Source organism: Electrona antarctica (genome assembly GCF_951216825.1).
Source record: "Electrona antarctica genome assembly, contig: scaffold_40, whole genome shotgun sequence".
In the NCBI taxonomy this organism is placed as follows: domain Eukaryota; kingdom Metazoa; phylum Chordata; class Actinopteri; order Myctophiformes; family Myctophidae; genus Electrona; species Electrona antarctica.
In genome coordinates, this window is record NW_027638523.1 from 479,034 (window position 1) to 499,307 (window position 20,274).

Consider the following 20,274-nt stretch of genomic DNA (forward strand, 5'->3'; position numbering starts at 1 on the left):
ACCCAGTTAGAAACCCACGTAAGCCCATATGGGCTAACACAGGTGGGCGCTTTTTGAAAAGTGGGTGCACGGCCCACTTGGAGCCCATAGCCCATAGCCCATGTCAATACCCAAGTGGGGCCCATATGGACATGTTAGCTGGGTTCAGATGCAAATAATAACATACAAATAAAATGTATGGTAGGCTATTTCCTATAATATCAAAGCAGCTAATGAACAGTGCAACACTGATCCAACTATTGTAACTTCAACGGGGGAGAGAGTTGCATCAGAGAGAGAGTTGCGTTAGAGAGAGAGACGCGAGAGAGAGAGAGACGCGAGAGAGAGAGGAGTAGGAGGAGGAGGGGGGTAGTGAGAGCTGTTTGTGACATGAGGTGCTGCGAGCTCGCAGATCTTACGCTTTATGCAACGAATGTACTGTAGCCTACGTTCGTTCTATAAGGCTAGATCCACTAACGTTTGGGGGCTGCTCAGCATGCAGCCCCCAAACGGTAGCGGATCTACCCGTTATGGAACGAACGTAGGCTACAGTAGCCTACATCCGTTGCATAAAGCGTAAGATCTGCGAGCTCGCAGCACTTCATGTCACAAACAGCTCTCACTTGCTTGGTTTTGTGTCATTTTCCTCCCTCCGCAGTTAGATTGCTGCTCTGTGCTGAGTGCTCTCGTTAGTTTTATTGTCCGTGGCCATGAAAAGTGCTTATAGTGGCGTTCTCTCCCGAAGTTTGTTGCGTTGTGCGCGAGTGTGAGCAACGCGACCACCGGCATCTGGACACTATAGTGACAGCCAGCCAGGGCAGCGAAGGTAACATATAGGCTATACGGCACTTGAAAAAAAAAAAAAACACAAAAAACCCGGCTAATAAAAGAAGGACGGTTTTTATTTAGTTAATTCAACGCCACCCCCGTTAATTAATAGGGGGACGGCTTTTTATTGAAGGAAGGAATGTATTTGAGGATTTACGGTAGTTACGTTAATAGTTACTGCAAAAAACAATACTGTTACTTCTACTAAAAAAGTGAGCACTTTTAACACCACCACTTATAGGCCTATGTATATAAATCAGGCATTATGACGCCAAGATAGATTTAGTCTGTCTGTCAACAAGCCCTCAGGGCTTTCATGTAATCCTTTAAGATCATGGTTTTAGATAATTTTTTAGATTATTGTGCAACTGTACCTCTGTCCTTTCTTTCACAAACTGTTAATAAAGTATTCATCCGTCCGTCCAGTTACACACCTCCTCCACCAGGGGGCGAAAAGCAGAGCCTTTGCATTGAGCAAACGGCCTGGAGGATCCATTGTTGCGTATGCGCTCGAAACACGTTGATCCGGAAACGCGTGTTGTTGTTGCTGTTAGCGCTGCAGCATTGAGGTTGTTAGTCTTTAGCTCTGGTTGTTTTTCACCGTGGTGTGAAATAAACCGATTGTTGCTAAAAACAACTCATAATGGAGGTCAAAACGTGTCAAATGGAGTCTGTGTGGCTGAAGATAAATGAACACATGACGTCGGTGGGAGAGGACATATTGTGTGTTTTGGACAAACAGCAGCAGAGTGGTGGTGCTGATGTTTGTTGTGTGAAGCTTGATGTCAGAGTGTTTGTGTTGGAGCGTCTCAGTTTGGCTGCTCAGGTCATGGTCAACCTCTTCCAGAGAGAGATGGAGACACTAGAAACTCTGCTGGAGAAACAAAACAAAGTGCTGGACATTGATGTTGATATGGACATCGATCTACACACTGCAGGTATGTGTGACACACACGCACACACACACAGCTAACTGAACTACATTTCCCAGTTGCTTATTGTCGTCACCTGTGTGTGTGTGTGTGTGTGTGTGTGTGTGTGTGTGTGTGTGTGTGTGTGTGTGTGTGTGTGTGTACGCCTGATGGGCCTACTATTGCCTATCATTTTGTTATTAAACCCCTCTGGCATCTCACTTTTTTCTGTGGTCATAAGTGGTATGGCCGACTTGGTACTGTAGCTTAGGGGATATTGCTCATGTTATTTTAAAGGCTTAAAAATGCATCTATCAGGAAGCTTTACAACAGAAAGCCAACTATTAGGGGACTATATATTAGAGCATTTGAACATAGGCCTATCTCACACTCACAGCCCTCTTTCCACGCCCCCTTCCGGTAGCTAGTGGTGTCATTTAACATTAGGCATTTACACTTTTTTTCTCTGGAGAATCTAAGTACATTTCCTAATGTTAAAATGTCAAAGACCGATAATAATATGAAGAAAACACAATGGTATAACAACTCAAATAAGTAGAATAAACCTTACCTTTACAAAACGGTAGTTTGTGGCTTGTGAATTTACACTTTTTTTCTCTGGAGAATCTAAGTACATTTCCTAATGTTAAAATGTCTAAGACCGATAATAATATGAAGAAAACACAATGGTATAACAACTCAAATAAGTAGAATAAACCTTACCTTTACAAAACGGTAGTTTGTGGCTTGTGAAAATACCTCTTTTAACATGGAAGTCTATGGACCGCAGAAAAAATAACACCATTAGCTCCAAAAGGGGGCGTGGAAAGGGGGCGGGGAGATGCTGTGAGATAGGCCTATTGATGCCTGTCAGTCACAATGTGGAATAGGGTCCCATTTTGTGGGACGCTTGAAACGTCTTAGAAATGAGGGACTGTCCCACGCAAAGGGAGACATCTGGTCTCTGTTCTGTGAGGCCCTCACCGTTTCCATGTGAATCCTGAGATCTACATGTTTCTCACTGTTCTATATAGCAGCTGGGTTTACTTTTTATCATTGCTGCCGGGCAGAGAAACCTTGTAACTCCATAATTCAGAAGGAGCGAGTGCATTCTCCCACACCGGCGATCAGACTCAGCACTGCCGGGGGGATGGGCGACACCTGCCCAGGAAGGTGGGGAGATTAGTGGAGTTCCGCGTCAGTGTTGGTTCGTTTCGTGGCCGACGCCGCAACTGCCGACAACAGTCGCGGCTCCCGATATGCGTTGCCAGTTAAAAATCACCCGTGTCTTCCCTGTGAGGTTAGAGTTAGGGTTTGGGTGTCAGCGTCGCTGGTTAAAACTCACCCATGGCTCCCGAGACAGCCGTGTCTTCCTTGTGAGGTTAGGGTCTGGGCCCTGGGTAGGGTGTCAAGACTGCTGCCGCCGGTGCCAGAAAATGCGCTCTCTCTCACATAATTTAACCTTTTATGTTTTTTTGTAAATGAATGTCCTAATCATCATTCTAGTGTCACCCAAAAGTAACCAAAATAGCCGATTTACAAGCTTTTCATTTTCATTTTTTGAAAAGTAACAGTTTTGGACATAAGAGGTTTCCACCTCACAGCAACAATATTATACCTACTTCTGTTATCTATTTCAGGTTCATTAATATGTTAATAAACTGATTGGCTGTTTCAAATATGCAATGAAAAAATTCTGCTTGCTAGATGTTCTTTCATTTTGTTCTTTCATTTTTAATTTAAAAAAAACAAACCAAAAAAACATGCTGATTCATAATTTAAATTAATTTAGTCTGGTTCAGTTTTATACAGGAGCTGTTTATAAAGTTTAATATCATAAATATATTATAGTCATTATTCATGACACATGATCAGCGGAAGCCTTTTTATGAAAGTTATTAATCTCACATGAAAATTCCTTATTCCATTATTTATTGTATTCCTTTAGGCTTTATTCCAGACCAGTGTGTGGAGTCCAGTCAGTTGAAGATCAGTTCTCCAGCCACAACTGTTTCTATTAAACAGGAACCTGAAGACCACCTTAAACAGGAACCTGAATACCACCTTAAACAGGAACCTGAAGACAAACAGGAACCTGAAGACCACCTTAAACAGGAACCTGAATACCACCTTAAACAGGAACCTGAAGACAAACGGGAACCTGAAGACCACCTGGCTCTCAGTAAGTTTAAATTACTCTGTCTTTATTTGTTTTATTGGTGAAAGTGGGTCGGTACTGAGAGTGTAAAGATGAACCGATATGACCCTGTTATGGGACGACGGTTCGGCAGTAAAAGTATGAATGGGTTCACTGAAGCTTGCAGTTAATTCTACTTCAGTATTAACTAACCTGCTGAAGAATACTCACTGACCTAACATTCAGCTCGTCTCACATCTTCTATGAGAACACTACAATGTAAACAAACGGCCATACAGCACAGAGCGCAGTCAGCGCACCATCAAAGTTAAATTTAGGAAAATGTGGCCAAAGAGTAATCTGTTGATACTCTTTCCAGCCACTACTCCGCACTGAGGTACAAGATTCAAACCTTTTATAGAGTCTTTGTATTTTTTCCTATACTTTCTGCACATTCTTGTGTGTAAAGAGGAGGTCTCACCTGAAGAGGAGAGGAGCTCCAGTCTGGTCCAGGAGGAACCACAACCTCCACAGATTAAAGAGGAACAAGAGGAGCTACTTCAAAGACCAGAAGAGGCTGGTGGGTCAATGACTGTTTTCAAATACGCAATAAAAAATACTGCTTAACTAAATACTGCTTAAAGAAATACTTTTACATTTTGAAATACATTTTAAGTAGGGCTGTCAAATGATTAAACATTTTAACCAGATTAATCTGAGTTTATAAATATATTAATCACGATTAATCAGCATTCAAACTATGTCCAAGATTATGCCATGTTTTACTAGCTCACGATACCACACACGTTGAGCAGCTTGTATAGATCAGGTATTTGTGTTACTCCTTGACTTTTTTCAATATAATTTTCATTTTCACCTGATGTTTACATACTATAGATAGATAGATAGATAGATAGATAGATAGATAGATAGATAGATCTTTATTGTCATTGCTTGCACGAAACAATGCAAGTTGAGCTTCACCACTGGCATACAAATAAACGCACTGTAATACATAATACCCAAAGTGCAACGCAACAAATATTATTCACCATTAATCAGCATTCAAACTGTGTCCAAGATTATGACATGTTTTACAAGCTCACGATTCCACACATTTTGAGCAGCTTGTAGATTGGCTATTTGTGTTACTTTTTTACCTTTCTTTCCCTTTTACAAATTCAATAAACAATTTATTTTCACCTGATGTTCACATCAGGATGGGGACAATTATTTTAGCACTTGAACAACTCCTTTATACTAAACTAGATATGATAAAGTTTGATTTGAATTTCTACTGGTGATTTCCACAGAGCACCACAGGGAGAGGTCTACAGTATCTAGAGAGATGGCCTCCAAAAGACATTCAGCCTTGTCAGAGGAACAGCCAGAGATGGACCAGAGATGTGGACTGTTTGATGCAAGGATGCAACCTGTAGTAAAATTGTACAAGATAGGTATGTAGTGTTTTATTTACTGTGGTTTAAACCTGTAGTAAAGTTAGACAATTTAGGCATTTAGCAGACGCTCTTAATCCAGAGTGATTTACAGTAATCAAGAACTGTCTCATGGACTAAAAACCTAAAAGAACCTTAACCGGTTCCCATTGGGAACCAACCGGTGGAAAGGGGGTCTCTGAGCTTGCTTATAGGTTAGATACTTTCAGCGAGCAACGCCGCCATAAGGCAAAATATAAATGCCTGAAGTGTAAAGCCAAATGTATTTTTGCCATATGACGGGGTCCTGCAGCGAAAATAGCCGCTCTACAAGCTAATCTGGTTGTCTTTTTGAATATGTTGCAGGGACTTTGCTCCTAGACCATAAGGGTCGTAACACATTGTATTTTTTGTGTAGACTTTCTGCACGTCCCTGTGTGTAAAGAGGAGGTTCCACCGGAAGAGGAGAGGAGCTCCATTCTGGTCCAGGAGGAACCACAACCTCCAGAGATTAAAGATGAACAAGTGGAGCTACTTCAAAGACCAGAAGAGGCTGGTGGACAAATATTGACATTACTAGCAGTGAAAAGTGAGGATGATGATGAAAACAGAGAGACAGAGCCTGTAGCCGGCACCTCAACTGTACACATGAAAACACAAGCTGATGTAGAGGACTGTGGAACATCACAACCAACTACTGACTCCATTAGGAGTCACACACGGAAGAAAAGTTTCAATTGTACAGAGTGTGGCAAAATGTTTAATCTAAAGGGGAATTTAAAAACACACATGATGACTCATACAGGCGAAAAGCCCTTCTCTTGTACAGTTTGTGGTACAGGCTTTTCTCAGCCGGGTACTCTACAAACACACATGATGACTCATACAGGCGAACGGCCATTCTCTTGTACAGTTTGTGGTACAGGCTTTACTCAGGCGTGTAACCTAAAATCACACATGATGACTCATACAGGCGAAAGGCCATTTTCTTGTACAGTATGTGGTAAAAGCTGTGCTCACAAGGGTGATATAAAAAAACACATGATGACTCATACAGGCGAAAAGCCCTTCTCTTGTACAGTTTGTGGTACAGGCTTTACTCAGGCGGGTACTCTAAAAACACACATGATGACTCATACAGGCGAAAGGACCTTCTCTTGTACAGTTTGTGGTACAGGCTGTGTTACCACAAGTGATCTAAAAAAACACATGAGGATTCATACAGGCGAAAAGCCCTTCTCCTGTACAGTTTGTGGTACAGGCTTTACTCAGGCGTGTCATGTAAAATCACACATGATGACTCATACAGGCGAAAGGCCATTTTCTTGTACAGTATGTGGTAAAAGCTGTGCTCACAAGGGTGATCTAAAAAAACACATGATGACTCATACAGGCGAAAAGCCCTTCTCTTGTACAGTTTGTGGTACAGGCTGTGTTACCACAAGTGATCTAAAAAAACACATGAGGATTCATACAGGCGAAAAGCCCTTCTCCTGTACAGTTTGTGGTACAGGCTTTACTCAGGCGTGTCATGTAAAATCACACATGATGACTCATACAGGCGAAAGGCCATTTTCTTGTACAGTATGTGGTAAAAGCTGTGCTCACAAGGGTGATCTAAAAAAACACATGATGACTCATACAGGCGAAAAGCCCTTCTCTTGTACAGTTTGTGGTACAGGCTTTACTCAGGCGGGTACTCTAAAAACACACATGATGACTCATACAGGCGAAAGGCCCTTCTCTTGTACAGTTTGTGGTACAGGCTTTACTCAGGTGGGTCATCTAAAAACACACATGATGACTCATACAGGCGAAAACAGTTTCTAGTACCACTCGCTACCAATTACCAGTTGAGGCACTCCGCTCAACCCTATTTTTCTGTCCAAAAGTCTCCAATGCATTAGGTAAGAAAGCATTCATATTTAAAGCCCCCTCTGATTGGAACAATTTACCAACGCATATTCGAACTATTTCATCTTTTTATATGTTCAAAAGTGCACTGTCTTCTTATATTACGACCTCTTGTACATGCCCATGACCATCTCACTCCATTGTATTTATTATTTATACATTCATACACTATTACTTAATATTACTTACTTACTTACTACTCCTATTCGTCCTCTATGGACATAAGGCTTCAATAGGATTGTTCATTGTAGTTTCTTACTTTATTACTATATTACTTAATATACTCTCATGCAAACAATGAACTTACAATCAATGAGATTAACTAAATGCTTCTTTGTATCAGAAGTTCTCCAATGCTGAAAACCAAATTAAATGTATCTTAATGCTGACCTATAGTGACAATGATACTGACGGAACAACTTTTCCATCTTGCTGCTACTCTGCTTGTCTAGTGCAATACCCTGTTTTGTGTTGTTTTGTAACTGTTTGTTTTGTGTTTTGTTTTGTTTGTTTTATTTTCCTTTTTTTCTTTTCTGTTAATTACCCTGTACTGTAATTACTTTTAATTACCTTGTACTGACTGTATACTGTGCGACTGTATACTTGTGGACCCTCTCGAAAACGAGATATTGTATCTCAAGGGGTATTCCAAATAAAGAATTTCAATATAAAAGCCATTTTCTTGTACAGTATGTGGTAAAGGCTGTGTTTCCAAAAGTCATCTAAAAAGACACATGAAGACTCATACAGGCAAAAAGCCTTTAGTTTAAGTCATAATGATCAGTCAGTCTAATCCAGGATGACAATGATGCAAAAGCAGAGGAATTGCATGTATGATCTGACAATATCAACATGACTGAATAAAATACACATTAATAGTTCCTTGTGATGGAGTTTAATTTGTATCTTGTGTATGGATCTTATTTTCTATTCTTTTCTATTTTTTTAGCTTGCATTATTCCCTCCAGCTCATAGGTTACTGTTAGTACAACATGAGCATCAGTGTGTGTCCACATTTGTCAGTATTTAAGTCTTATGCATTCACATTCATGCAATAATTATGTTCATTGCTATGCAGTAAATGATGGTGCAGTAAAGTGCTCACAAGCTGCTGGGTTTGTGCAGATCAGGGTGTTGCTACATCTTACATGATGTACCTTCAGACCATAACAGCCACATACATGTATGCATTGCAGTTAAACAATTCTATTTGTATTTTACTATCATCATTATTTAATTTCAATACTCTTTTGTCACGTGTGTGGTGTTAACAAAAAGTATAACTTAGCCTTATTACCAAACCAGACATTCAAGGTAAAGTAAATAAATAGCCTATTTTTATTGATCCCTTCAGAATGACACAACAAGGAACAATAAATCCTGACAAATTATACTCTGGGAAATGCCCAGGTTAATGAAAAACACTTTGGGCGCCCGCTGGCCTAGCGGTCCAGGCCCATGCCACATATAGGCTCTGGCCTAGTGGTCCAGGCCCATGCCACATATAGGCTCTGGACTAGTGGTCCAGGCCCATGACAGCGCGTTGTGTGTTCGAGTCCCACTCATGACTACCTTTGCTGCATGTCTCTCCCCTTCTCTCTCTCCCTCTTTCCTGACTATGTTCACTTGTAACTATCAATAAAGGCAAAAAGCCAAAAACAAATCTTAAAGAAAAAACAAAACAAAAAACAAGTCCCTTAACCGTTTCCGTCCATCCGACGTGTCAGCACGTCCTAGGGGTCCCAATTGACGCGTCCTAAAGACGTCTGTAGACGTCCTAGCGCATCCTCAATGATACGGGGCGAGATAAGAATATTCTGAATTTTTCCCTTTTTTTTATTTGTCAGTTCGCCTTTCGGCTACCGTATGCTCCGCTCTGTCCAGCGGATTCGACCGTTATCTCTGCATTGGAACGGCAAAATCATCCGTTATCAGCACGTTTGAATGGTGCCAAAATGTCCATACTGGCATCCTCACCACATAGCCTGGTCAAGGTTTCCCCCTGTTGGACGTGTCATTTCCAACTATTGTCGGTGCATGGAACTAGGAGCTACTAATATATACTATTCTCTGCCTATCAGGACGTAACTCGGACGGCGCTGAGTCAGGTCTGGTGGCCTTCGCAACGCTCGGCACGGCGACTCGCTCGGCTAGCGACTCGCTCGGCTGGCGCCTCGCTCGGCGGTGCCTCACGTAGCTCATGGCCACCAGACACGGCGTGCCTCCGTCAGGACATCAGTGATAATGATAATGCTACAATCGCAGATAATGACATACTGAACAGTGAGGATGCCAGTATGGACATTTTGGCACCATTCAAACGTGCTGATAACGGATGATTTTGCCGATTCAATACATGATACCAGTCGAATGGGGTGCTCTGTCCCCATGTTAGCTTATCATTGAGTTAGCCGTTAGCGCGGCGGAAAGAATGACTTGTCTCTCCTAATCCAGGGCGCTTTCCGTGGTGTTGAACGGATCGATATACTGGCACTGCTCCTCATTCGTCTCTCCCGCAAAATATGAACGCTTTTTGGATCATATATCGTATAAACTAAAACGATCGCAATGTAAGCTAGCTATGTAAAGTGAACTTTTTTTAGTGGATTGTTTCCGGGTCATGGCTTTCCGGGTAAAAGCGGCCATGTTGTTCCGGCACCCCAGAGCTCCTATTTTGAAGGACTTCCGGCACTGATTGTGATGTTGGTGGGCCGTTCATAATACATTTCAGGTATGAAACCACGGACCGTATTTATATATTTTTGTTTTGATTTGTCTGCCTGCACTTTTGCCCCCCAAAAATGAAATAATATATTTCTTATTGTTGCCCTGCCCAACACAACATACGTGGCCCTTTTCGTTTGTACATGGTAATGAGAACGTAGGCCAATGATATGGACCAAGTTATTGTGGAACACCTTTCCCCATTAGAATAATAAGACATACAATGCACCACATTTCTTGTGTGAAATGGCACGAGGGATCCCCACAAAATGACCACCCCAAAAACCGGCAGATGTGCCGTTTTGTGGGCTTTGAGCACCTGTCCCCTCAGTGCTCTCTGCACGGCCCTGCAGTAATATATATGTTACGGATCTCACTGTAGGTTCTGGGGGTTCTGGGCACTGTAGGTTCATTGATAGTCCATATTTAGGTGAGAACGGTGGTTTTGGTGGCGCCGCTCATAGTCCATCACCGTGCTCATATCAGTAAAAAGGGAGACATGGAAGAGGAAGGATGGATGAGGAAGGATCAACCTAACCTAACCTAACCTAACCTAACCTAACCTAACCTAAAATGTATTCTATTCTAAATTCTGACAGTTTTCTGAAATACCCATGTTTCTATGTCAGTGGTATCAAAAATAGCAGACCTACAAGCTCATAGCGCGCCACCGAGTGGCACGCTATGAGCTTGTAGATCTGCTATTTTTCAACAGCTAAAGCATCATCATCATCATATCATCATCATATCATCATCATCATATCATCATCATCATCATCATCATACTATAATCATCATCATCATCATCATCATCATCATACTATCATCATCATCATCATCATCATCATACTATAATTCAATCAATGTCTGAATGAATGTGTGTCTGTCTGTCTGTCTGTCTGTCTGTCTGTCTGTCTGTCTGTCAGAAACACCGCCGTAGCTCCTCACTGCCTGCACCAATCACTCCCACATTTCACACAGGCATTAACCATAATAATATGGAGGTCTTAACGAAGCCCTTTTTTCAATTTAACAAATTATAGATTAATAATGAATTTATTAGTGAATTAAAAACGCACCCAGGGCGCAGTACCCCCCACGGCCACAAGGGAGAGGCAATATCTCACAACGGGTAGGGGCTAGTCATGCTTAAAACACCAAAAGGGGTTCCCGCCTAGAATGGGTTAGAATAAGACATCCATTTCTGGTGTGAAATGGTGTGAAAATTAAAACCCCAAAAACCGACAGATGTGGCGTTTCGTGGGCTTTGAGCACCTGTCCCCTCAGTGCTCTCTGTACGGCCCTGCAGTAATATATATGTAACGGATCTCACTGTAGGATCTGGGCACTGTAGGTTCATTCATAGTCCATATTTAGCGGTGCCACCAAAACCACCGTTCTGGTGAAGAGGTGTCGTTCTTCCTCTGCTCTGTTTCAGGAGTTTGTTTGTTTTTCTGTCGGGAGCTCAGCTCGCAATGCCACCACGGAGCAAAGCCACACCGAGCACTGCTGTCGACCCCTGTGTCCTCCTGGCCGTGACGTGTGTGTGTGTGGAATGGGTGGGGGAACGGGGGGAGCTACGGGAGGCAGTTTAGGAATAGCGCGTTTGCGTTGTACTGGCTATACTGCAAGCCTGGGAACCCCGCCTCCCCGTTCCTCTGTCCCCACACACACTCATCTCTAATTACAGAGATCCGATATCCAATAATATGCAGCAGGGTCAAATCGTCCGATACCGATATATTACATTATTAGATATTATATTTATATTGAGCTCATTGCTGAAATATCAGTCAATACCGACGGAAAATATCGGTGAAAATCGGTTCAATACCAATAATGCTTTTATAATTAAATATCGGCAGATATATCAATATGCTACTGATAATATTGTGCATCACTAATTGCTATGGGACATGCGAGTTGGACCTAGAATACTCTGACAAGCCTGACAATAAAGTGTCTGACAACAATACCAAGTAATGAATATAAGAAACAACAACGTACCTTTTTATTTTGCTACCTTTATTGAATACAACAATATATCATATTTTATGACATTGTATGGTGAGTTTAACAGAACCTACTTAAGTTGAAAGTTTAAATAACCTATTCAGAGGCTTCTTTTCCCTGTGAAAAGAGTAATATACTAGACCACATTCAACATTCATCTTTAGTTAAATCTAAGCAATGCTAATCAACATGTTGTGACATTAGTAGGCCTATTGCTCGATGCACTTACCTTGCCGGCGGCATGGTGGCTTTTAGCTCTCATCTTGTTGACCTGGGCTTCAGCCATGTTGGCGCGCTCCTCTGCCTGCTCCAGCTCATGCTGGATCTTCCTGCACTTGGACAGATGCACGTTGGCCGCTTCCTCCTGGAATGTGACAGACAGGCGCGTAAACGTGGAAAAGAAAGTTCTCAGTCGCCACGACGGATTTCAGTCATTTGGATTCCATAGAAGCCATGCAGCGTCTTCTGTGAAAGCATGCTGTGCACTGAAAATAGCAGATCTGCAAGCTCACGACACGTCGAGCTCGTAGATCGGCTATTTACGGTCATTAGCTATTTTAAGTTGAAAGAGTATTTGATGTGATCAAACTAGGAATAGGATACAAGTTTAGAAGCATCTTCCATTAACATGAATTGCCTCAGAAATGTCATAAAAGCAAAGAGTTTTAATGCCGCAAAATACAATTAAAATAAAATGCTGTTATGGTTCCTTCCTACAAAAACAGATAAGGCAAAAATGTCATATAATTCATGAGCTATGCGTGGTCAAAGTTTGCATTTTCAATTGAGTGCTATAGCGCCACCCTTTGGCCAATGGTTGTGGTCTTCGCATCCTCACCGTTTGGCATGGCCCTCTACCATATTTCCAAATTTCGCAAAAAAGTGGAAGGAGAAGAAAAAGAACTAACAACAATAAAGGACCAAGTCCTTTCAGGACTGCTTGGTCCTTTAATAATATATTTTTTTTAAACCAAGGCTTGTTTTGGTCCAGTATGTTAAAGTGAATTTGCTATTTTTGTTTAATAATTAATGTTACATAGCATTGCATTCAGAGTTTTTTTGTTCAGTAACAGGGGTCTTCTTGTCTCTCCAGGTGTTATGTAGAGCTATATTGGATCACTCCAATATATGATATTTCCGCCACCAGGCGGAGCCATCGAGGGGACTTACGGATGATTCCCGTGCTAATACACGGGAAGTGATGTGTGGCGCACGCGTGCGTGCGTTAAGTATGAGCATGACACTGGCAGTGTTGATGTAGGAGTATAAATTGTAACACCTCAAATGCAGCTAAAATTATGATTTAAATTAAACTTCAGTTTTATGAAATTGAATCCAAGCAAAACAAATAAATACAGAGTGACAGCCGCGGCTGTCCACCTCTGAACAGCGCTCAGCGGGTCAATGGAGACCCAATTGGTCTCCGGTTCTTACTCCGATGTTGCGGATTTACCCCCTTTACCCCCCTGGGGTTTAAGAGGTTAAAATGCCTATAAACTGGGATGTAATACATACAAAATCATAACAATTATGCACTTGGTGACAAGTTTTTACATTTTGGCATGGTGTTAGGTATGGGCATAAGGTTTTCAAAAACCATTGCAAACGAGTTGGGCTCGCCCCCTAGTGGTCCGTTTGCAATGAATCCTATGTTCATCATCATCATTTTTCGACCGCGGTCGAGATCGTGGATTTCACAATATCACGCCAGACTTCCCGGTCCTTCATTGCCATCCCCAGTTCCTGCTTACTGATGCCTGTGTCCCTAGCGATGACATCAGGGAACGACAGTTTTCTACCTCTGGTCTGCTTTGAGGCAGGACTCCAGAGAAGAAGGGAAGATATAACCTCTTTGTTAGCTCTGTAGCAGTGGTCGGCAAACTGTGTTCTTCTGGATCGGACTAGTGAAGAAACACGAGGAAGGTTGATTAGTCGATGGGTGGCTCTTCCAAGACAGATTTTGCTCTCTCATTAGAAGGCGGGTGTAAGTGCCATCCAACCGTTTCTCTAGTTTCTTTGAAAGTGTCCATGTCTTGGAGCCATAGAGTAGAATTGGCTCAACGGTCAACATACATTTTTGACTAAATTTTACTGAGGGACTGCCATTGGATTTTTTTGAATTTTCGTTTTTTCATGTCAAGTGAAAGCAGGGAATCATAGCTTCAAATTTACATATTGGTTGTTCAGTTTGACCCTCCAGTTTTGGAGATATGGCTTATAGAGTAATGTCTTGCAGAAAACAACGAGTTGAGAAAACAGGCTTGAAAGGATCACTTCTGTGGACTCTAACATTACACCTAGCTACATGTTTAAGCATCTATTTCATATTTACATGTCGATTTCAGCTCTGACACTTATTTCAGACATGCTCTAGGATGTGAAGAGTCTGCCTGTGCTATAAACTCATTTTGGGGAAAAAAAAAAGAAAAAGGTTTTTCTCCTCTGGTGAAAAGCTGGAATTTGCACGATGGCAGTCTCTCAGTCAAATCTGGTCCTATGTTAAATAGGCCAGCATTAGATTCATTGCAAACAGACCACTAAGGGGCGAGCCCAACTTGTTTGCGATGGTTTTTGAAAACATTATGCCCATACCTAACATCATGCCAAATATCTAAAACTTGTCACCAAGTGCATAATTGATATGATTTTTTACATATTAAATCCCAGCTTTATAGGCATTTTGCAGCTATCGTGGATGCAATCTTGAAAATGATGCCTTTCCAGAAGTTATTATTTCCTACATTTTTACTATGTTATTTAGCACAGGGGTTCCCAAACTGTTTTGGACCAGGTACCCCTTTTGGGGTAGACATTTTTCCAGGTACCCCCTCATCTGAAGCGGCTGCAGAAACCTTTCAAGTGTCCTGAGTCTTTTTTGTTGTTTTTGCAGCATGCGTCCTGCTGTTACTGTTTGGGGTCACGACAGGTTGACTGATGTTGTAGTTTTAGTAATCATGTCAGCTATTGGCCCCAAAGCAAACATGGGAGAAACACAATGAACAACACAAAAAATATGTTTATTGCGCAACTTGGCAGAAATGACCACGTAGATAAACATAATTTGAATGTTAAAAAAAGTTAAAAAAAATAAATAATAATAATATATATATATTTTTTCTGGGAATTATTTCAAATGCAGCTAAAATAAAAATCACACCCCTGTGAAGTGAGCGGTGCAACTGTTCTCTACAGTTGCACCGCGCAACTGTAGAGAACAGTTGCACCGCTCACTTCACAGGGGTGTGATTTTTATTATTACAGTAGAAGTTTACAGACCAAACTGTAAATAAAAGGTTTACATGACTTTCTGCCTCAGTCCGTATATAGCGAGCTGTAGTGAATAAGTACAGAACAGTTGCAACGCTCACTTCACAGGGGTGTGATTTTTATTATTACAGTAGAAGTTTACAGACCAAACTGTAAATAAAAGGTTTACATGACTTTCTGCCTCAGTCCGTATATAGCGAGCTGTATTGAATAAGCAGAGAACAGAATATGGGACAGAGTTGCACCACTCACTTCACATGGGTGTGATTTTTATTATTACTACAGTAGAAGTTTTTGAGTGGTGTAAACCACTCCTACAACTGGCTTTTGTGTGCAGAAAAAAATGAGCATGGTTGCTATGTTCAAAATAATTTCTGACGTAATTAAATCACACCCGGGTGAACTGGATGACCGTAGCAACCGTGGTCATTTTCTCTGCGCAGAAAAAGCCAGTTGTGAAATCACATCCAGGTGTGATTTCATTACGTCAGATCAGAGCTGATCAGGCTACACAATACCTTACCTTATTTCATTACGTCAGACATTACGTCAGACCACAGCTGATCATGCTATATAAAACCTTACACCACTCAGTTCACACGGGTGTGATTTTTTATTTTCTTATGAAAGCAGTTCACGTTCACGTCCATGTCTTCTCTGAAGTTATCTGGTGGGCACAAGCTGCATTCAATAACCAATTACTGTCTAACTGTAGATGGGATCAATGTATACTGTTTTCCTCGTAATAGTACACATTCAGGGCTTTCATTCGGTGTATAGGATGTATAGGATATTTATTGGGTTCAATTTTATATCTGCCTGTCAATGTCTCTGACTTTAAACCATCCATAACTCTGCTCGCTGTTCAAGATAACCACTTCCAGGCAAATGCAGGTGTTGCAAAAAGGTCAATATCTCCAGAATGGAACATGGTAAAATCAAAATGTATTTTTTAAATTGAAGTGGACAAGTTCAGCTTTCTTTTGATGTATGCGTGTGATTCTCGCTATAAGAGAACATTTTGCTGTGGGCCCCCGAACAAGGCCTTTGTGCAATGTTAAACGGTAGCAACATCCAAATAGGCCTGCCGAGATCTTGTAGCAATCAAAGTGTTAATATTGTGTAAATAGTACATGGATTTTATCTTCATATCAGAAATTATCTTGCTATCTTTCAGTAGACACCCCCTATTTTGTCCATTTTTTCATGTCCCCAATGGCCTTCAATGAAAGTGGACTTGAGATATCACTATTAAAAATGTACAAAAATCCATAATTTATGCCATTCACATGTAAATCTATCGGTGCTTTATTGCTGGTCATGTTTAGTTTTTGAATAAATAGATGATTAATCATTAAAATAGCATTATATAGCTCTGTCCCCCAATCGCACAAGTCATTCTCCCCTCCAATCTCATGCATGCCATGTGGTCTCCTCTTAATCACCACAGGTAGAGTAGTGGCCTTCTTGAGTAAAAAATCACAACCCCGTTGTAATTTTCAACCAAATTACTATATTATTATATATACAAATACATACAAATATTAATTGAATGCCTGAGATGGGAAATAATGTTTTTCTGATAGCTAAAGATGTCCATAATATTGTGGGCTATTAAGAAAAGTAACCTTTCGGTCAATAAAAAAAAAAGGCCAAATCGTACCGGTTTCGTGAAATGACTCAATTATCTATTAATGTATTCCTATAGGCCTACATACTGTACTGTTTTATATATTTTCATGATATTGTATTTTGGTGTTATTTCTGTCTGAAATGGAAACAAGCCCCAGCTCTCAGGGCTTTTATATAATTATTTTAGATAATTGGTTTTAGATCATTGATTTTAGATTATTGTATAACTTCTGTACCTCTGTCCGTTCTTTCACAAACTGTTAATAAAGTATTCAATCCGTCCGTCCAGTTACACACCTCCTCCAACAGGGGGCGAAAGGAAGAGCCTTTGCATTGAGCAAACGGCCTGGAGGATCCATTGGTGCGCATGCGCTCGAAAGTTCGAAACACGTTGATCCGGAAACGGAAGTAAGTGCGTGTTGTTGTTGCGGTTAGCACTGCAACATGGAGTTTGTTAGCATTTAGCTCTGGTTGTTTTTCATCGTGGTGTGAAATAAACGGAGTGCTGCTAAAACAACGTCTCATAATGGAGGTCAAAACGACTCAAATGGAGTCTGTACGGCTGAAGATACATGAACACATGACGTCGGTGGGAGAGGACATATTGTGTGTTTTGGACAAACAGCAGCAGAGTGGTGGTGCTGATGTTTGTTGTGTGAAGCTTGATGTCAGAGTGTTTGTGTTGGAGCGTCTCAGTTTGGCTGCTCAGGTCATGGTCAACCTCTTCCAGAGAGAGATGGAGACACTAGAAACTCTGCTGGAGAAACAAAACAAAGTGCTGGACATTGATGTTGATATGGACATCGATCTACACACTGCAGGTATGTGTGTTACAGACACACACAGACACACACACCAACACCACCAAACTACACACTGCAGGTTAGTAAACTCAGCTTAGCTACAGGTAGCATTAAGCTAGCTGAACTGAACTAGATTTCCCAGTAGCTTCACGTTTTTCTTTATTGGTAAATCTTGTGTTCAGGTACATAAGAGTAAAACTTATTGTCATCACCAATTGCGTGTGTGTGTGTGTGTGTGTGTGTGTGTGTGTGTGGTGTGTGTGTGTGTGTTTTGATGTGCTCATCGGTGGTATGGCCGACTTGGTACTGTAGCTGGGTATATTGCTCATGTTATTTTAAAGGCTTAAAAAGGCATCTATCAGGAAAAGATACAATGAGAGAGCTTTACAACAGAAAGCAAACTATTAGGGGAGAGTTGGGCGAGAAAGGACGGATAGCTCACCCCGAAAGTCCGGAGTTGTCTTCACTTTCTGACATTGCGGGGTGAGTTGTCTGTACTTTCCGTGGCACCCACTACAGTAGGCCTAATTACATTTTGGGTCTAACTATCGGTTCCTACAGACGTGCGCAGTCACGCGCTAATTATTTATTTATTTAACAGTAAAATCCGGTGAAACAATGTTGTAAGTAAGGAGTAGAGCGTCTCTCTCACTCTCTATGCAGCACTGCACTCCCAACGCACGCATGATCAATCAATCACAGTTATAATAGGCTTATACTACTTATACTGACTGGATTACATCTGAATAGCAAAGCAATATTGACCCCCCCCCCCCCCCCCCCCCCAACAACGATGATGGTGGCATGTACATTAGCATGTGATAAATTACAAGTGACCTTATATAACCATTCAGCCATCTGTAGTAAATAAATTAGGAGGGGTTCAGGTAATATTAACATATTTATGGACAATTTGCCAACACAGTTTTACACATTTCTTCAGAAGTTACACACACACTCACACACACACACACACACACACAGCTGTTTTTCGAGAAAAAACTTTGTTTACAATGTTTCTATATTTAAATAAACTACATATACTACAAGTGAAGACATCGATCTCACCCCTGGTGAGTTGTCCGGACGTTCGGGGTGAGATGTCCGGACAACTCACTTGGAGGGGCAAAAATGGTGAGTTGTCTTGTTACCGGAATAACTATATTAGGGCATTTGAACATTGATGCTTGTCAGTCACAATGTGGGACAGGGTCTCATTTTGTGGGATGCTTGAAAAGTCTTGGAAATGAGGGACTGTCATCTGGTCTACGTTCTGTGAGGCCCTCACCGTTTCCATGTGAATCCTGCGATCTACATGTTTCTCACTGTTCTATTATAGCAGCTGGGTTTACTTTTTATCATTGCTGCCTGGCAGAGAAACCTTGTATCTCCATAATTCAGAAGGAGCGAGTGCATTCTCCGACACCGGCAATCAGACGCCGGCGGCACTGCCGGGGGGAGGGGTGGCACCTGCCTGGGAAGGTGGGGTATTAGTGGAGTTCCGCGGCAGTGTTGGTTTGTTTTGTGGCCGACGCCGCAACTGCCGACAACAGTCACGGCTCACGATATGCGTTCAAAATCACCCGTGTCTTCTTGATTGCCTGCAGACAGTTTGTGATCAATCAAAATTCAAAATTCAATTAGAAAATTGTGAAATCATGACATTGACTTCCCTGTGATGTTAGGGTTTGGGTGTCAGCGTAGCTGGTTAAAACTTTCTGATTCATAATTTAAATTAATTTAGTCTGGTTCAGTTTTATACAGGAGGTGTTTATAAAGTTTAATATGATACATATATTATACTCCTTTCATGACACATGATCAGCGGCAGCCTTTTTATGAAAGTTGTTAATATCATATCAAATTCCATATTAAATTATTTATTGTATTTCTTTATTCCAGACCAGTGTGTGGAGTCCAGTCTGCAGGTGAAGATCAGTTCTCCAGCCACGACTGTTTCTATTAAACATGAACCCGAATACCACCTTACACAGGAACCTGAATACCACCTTACACAGGAACCTGAATACCACCTTAAACAGGAACCTGAATACCACCTTACACAGGAACCTGAATACCACCTTACACAGGAACCTAAATACCACCTTAAACCGGAACCTGAATACCACCTTAAACAGGAACCTGAATACCACCTTACACAGGAACCTGAATACCACCTTACACAGGAACCTGAATACCACATTAAACAGGAACCTGAATACCACCTTAAACAGGAACCTGAAGACCACCTGGATCTCAGTAAGTTTAAATTACTCGGTCTTTATTTGTTTTATTGGTGAAAGTGGGTCGGTACTGAGGGTGTAAAGAAGAACCGATATCACCCGGTTATCGATTTTAGCATTAACAATGTGACTACATTCATCGTATTATGAATGGGACGACAGTTCGGCAGTAAAAATATGAATGGGTTCACTGAAGCTTTGCAGTTAATTCTACTTCAGTATTAACTAACCTGCTGGAGAAGACTCACTGACCTAACTTTCAGCTTGTCTCACATCTCCTATGAGAACGCTACAATGTAAACAAACGGTCACACTATTTACAGCACAGAGCGCACCATCAACGTTCAATTTAGGAAAATGTGGCCAAAGAGTAATCTGTTGATACTT

At 41.4% G+C, this 20,274-nt stretch overlaps 2 protein-coding genes across 2 annotated transcripts in view; both read left to right on the top strand.

Moving 5' to 3' along the window:
• Positions 1 to 1,292: 1,292 nt before the first annotated feature.
• Positions 1,293 to 11,468, top strand: LOC306917979 (uncharacterized protein; the record flags this gene model as incomplete). The annotated part of the gene is made up of 3 exons (XM_079530880.1): positions 1,293 to 1,745; positions 3,667 to 3,900; positions 11,368 to 11,468. The coding sequence occupies exons 1-3, from the start codon at positions 1,451 to 1,453 to the stop codon at positions 11,466 to 11,468; spliced, it is 630 nt and encodes a 209-aa protein (XP_079387006.1). The 5' UTR covers positions 1,293 to 1,450.
• A 5,753-nt stretch (positions 11,469 to 17,221) lies between these two features.
• LOC306917981 (uncharacterized protein) overlaps positions 17,222 to 20,274 on the top strand; it is a gene marked incomplete at its 3' end in the record, with an annotated part of 68,952 nt that continues 65,899 nt past the window's right edge. The window contains exons 1-2 of the mRNA XM_079530881.1: positions 17,222 to 17,662; positions 19,547 to 19,903. Coding sequence (XP_079387007.1) covers positions 19,613 to 19,903 — 291 coding nt within the window. The 5' untranslated portion in view covers positions 17,222 to 17,662; positions 19,547 to 19,612. The remainder of the gene's footprint in view (positions 17,663 to 19,546; positions 19,904 to 20,274) is intronic.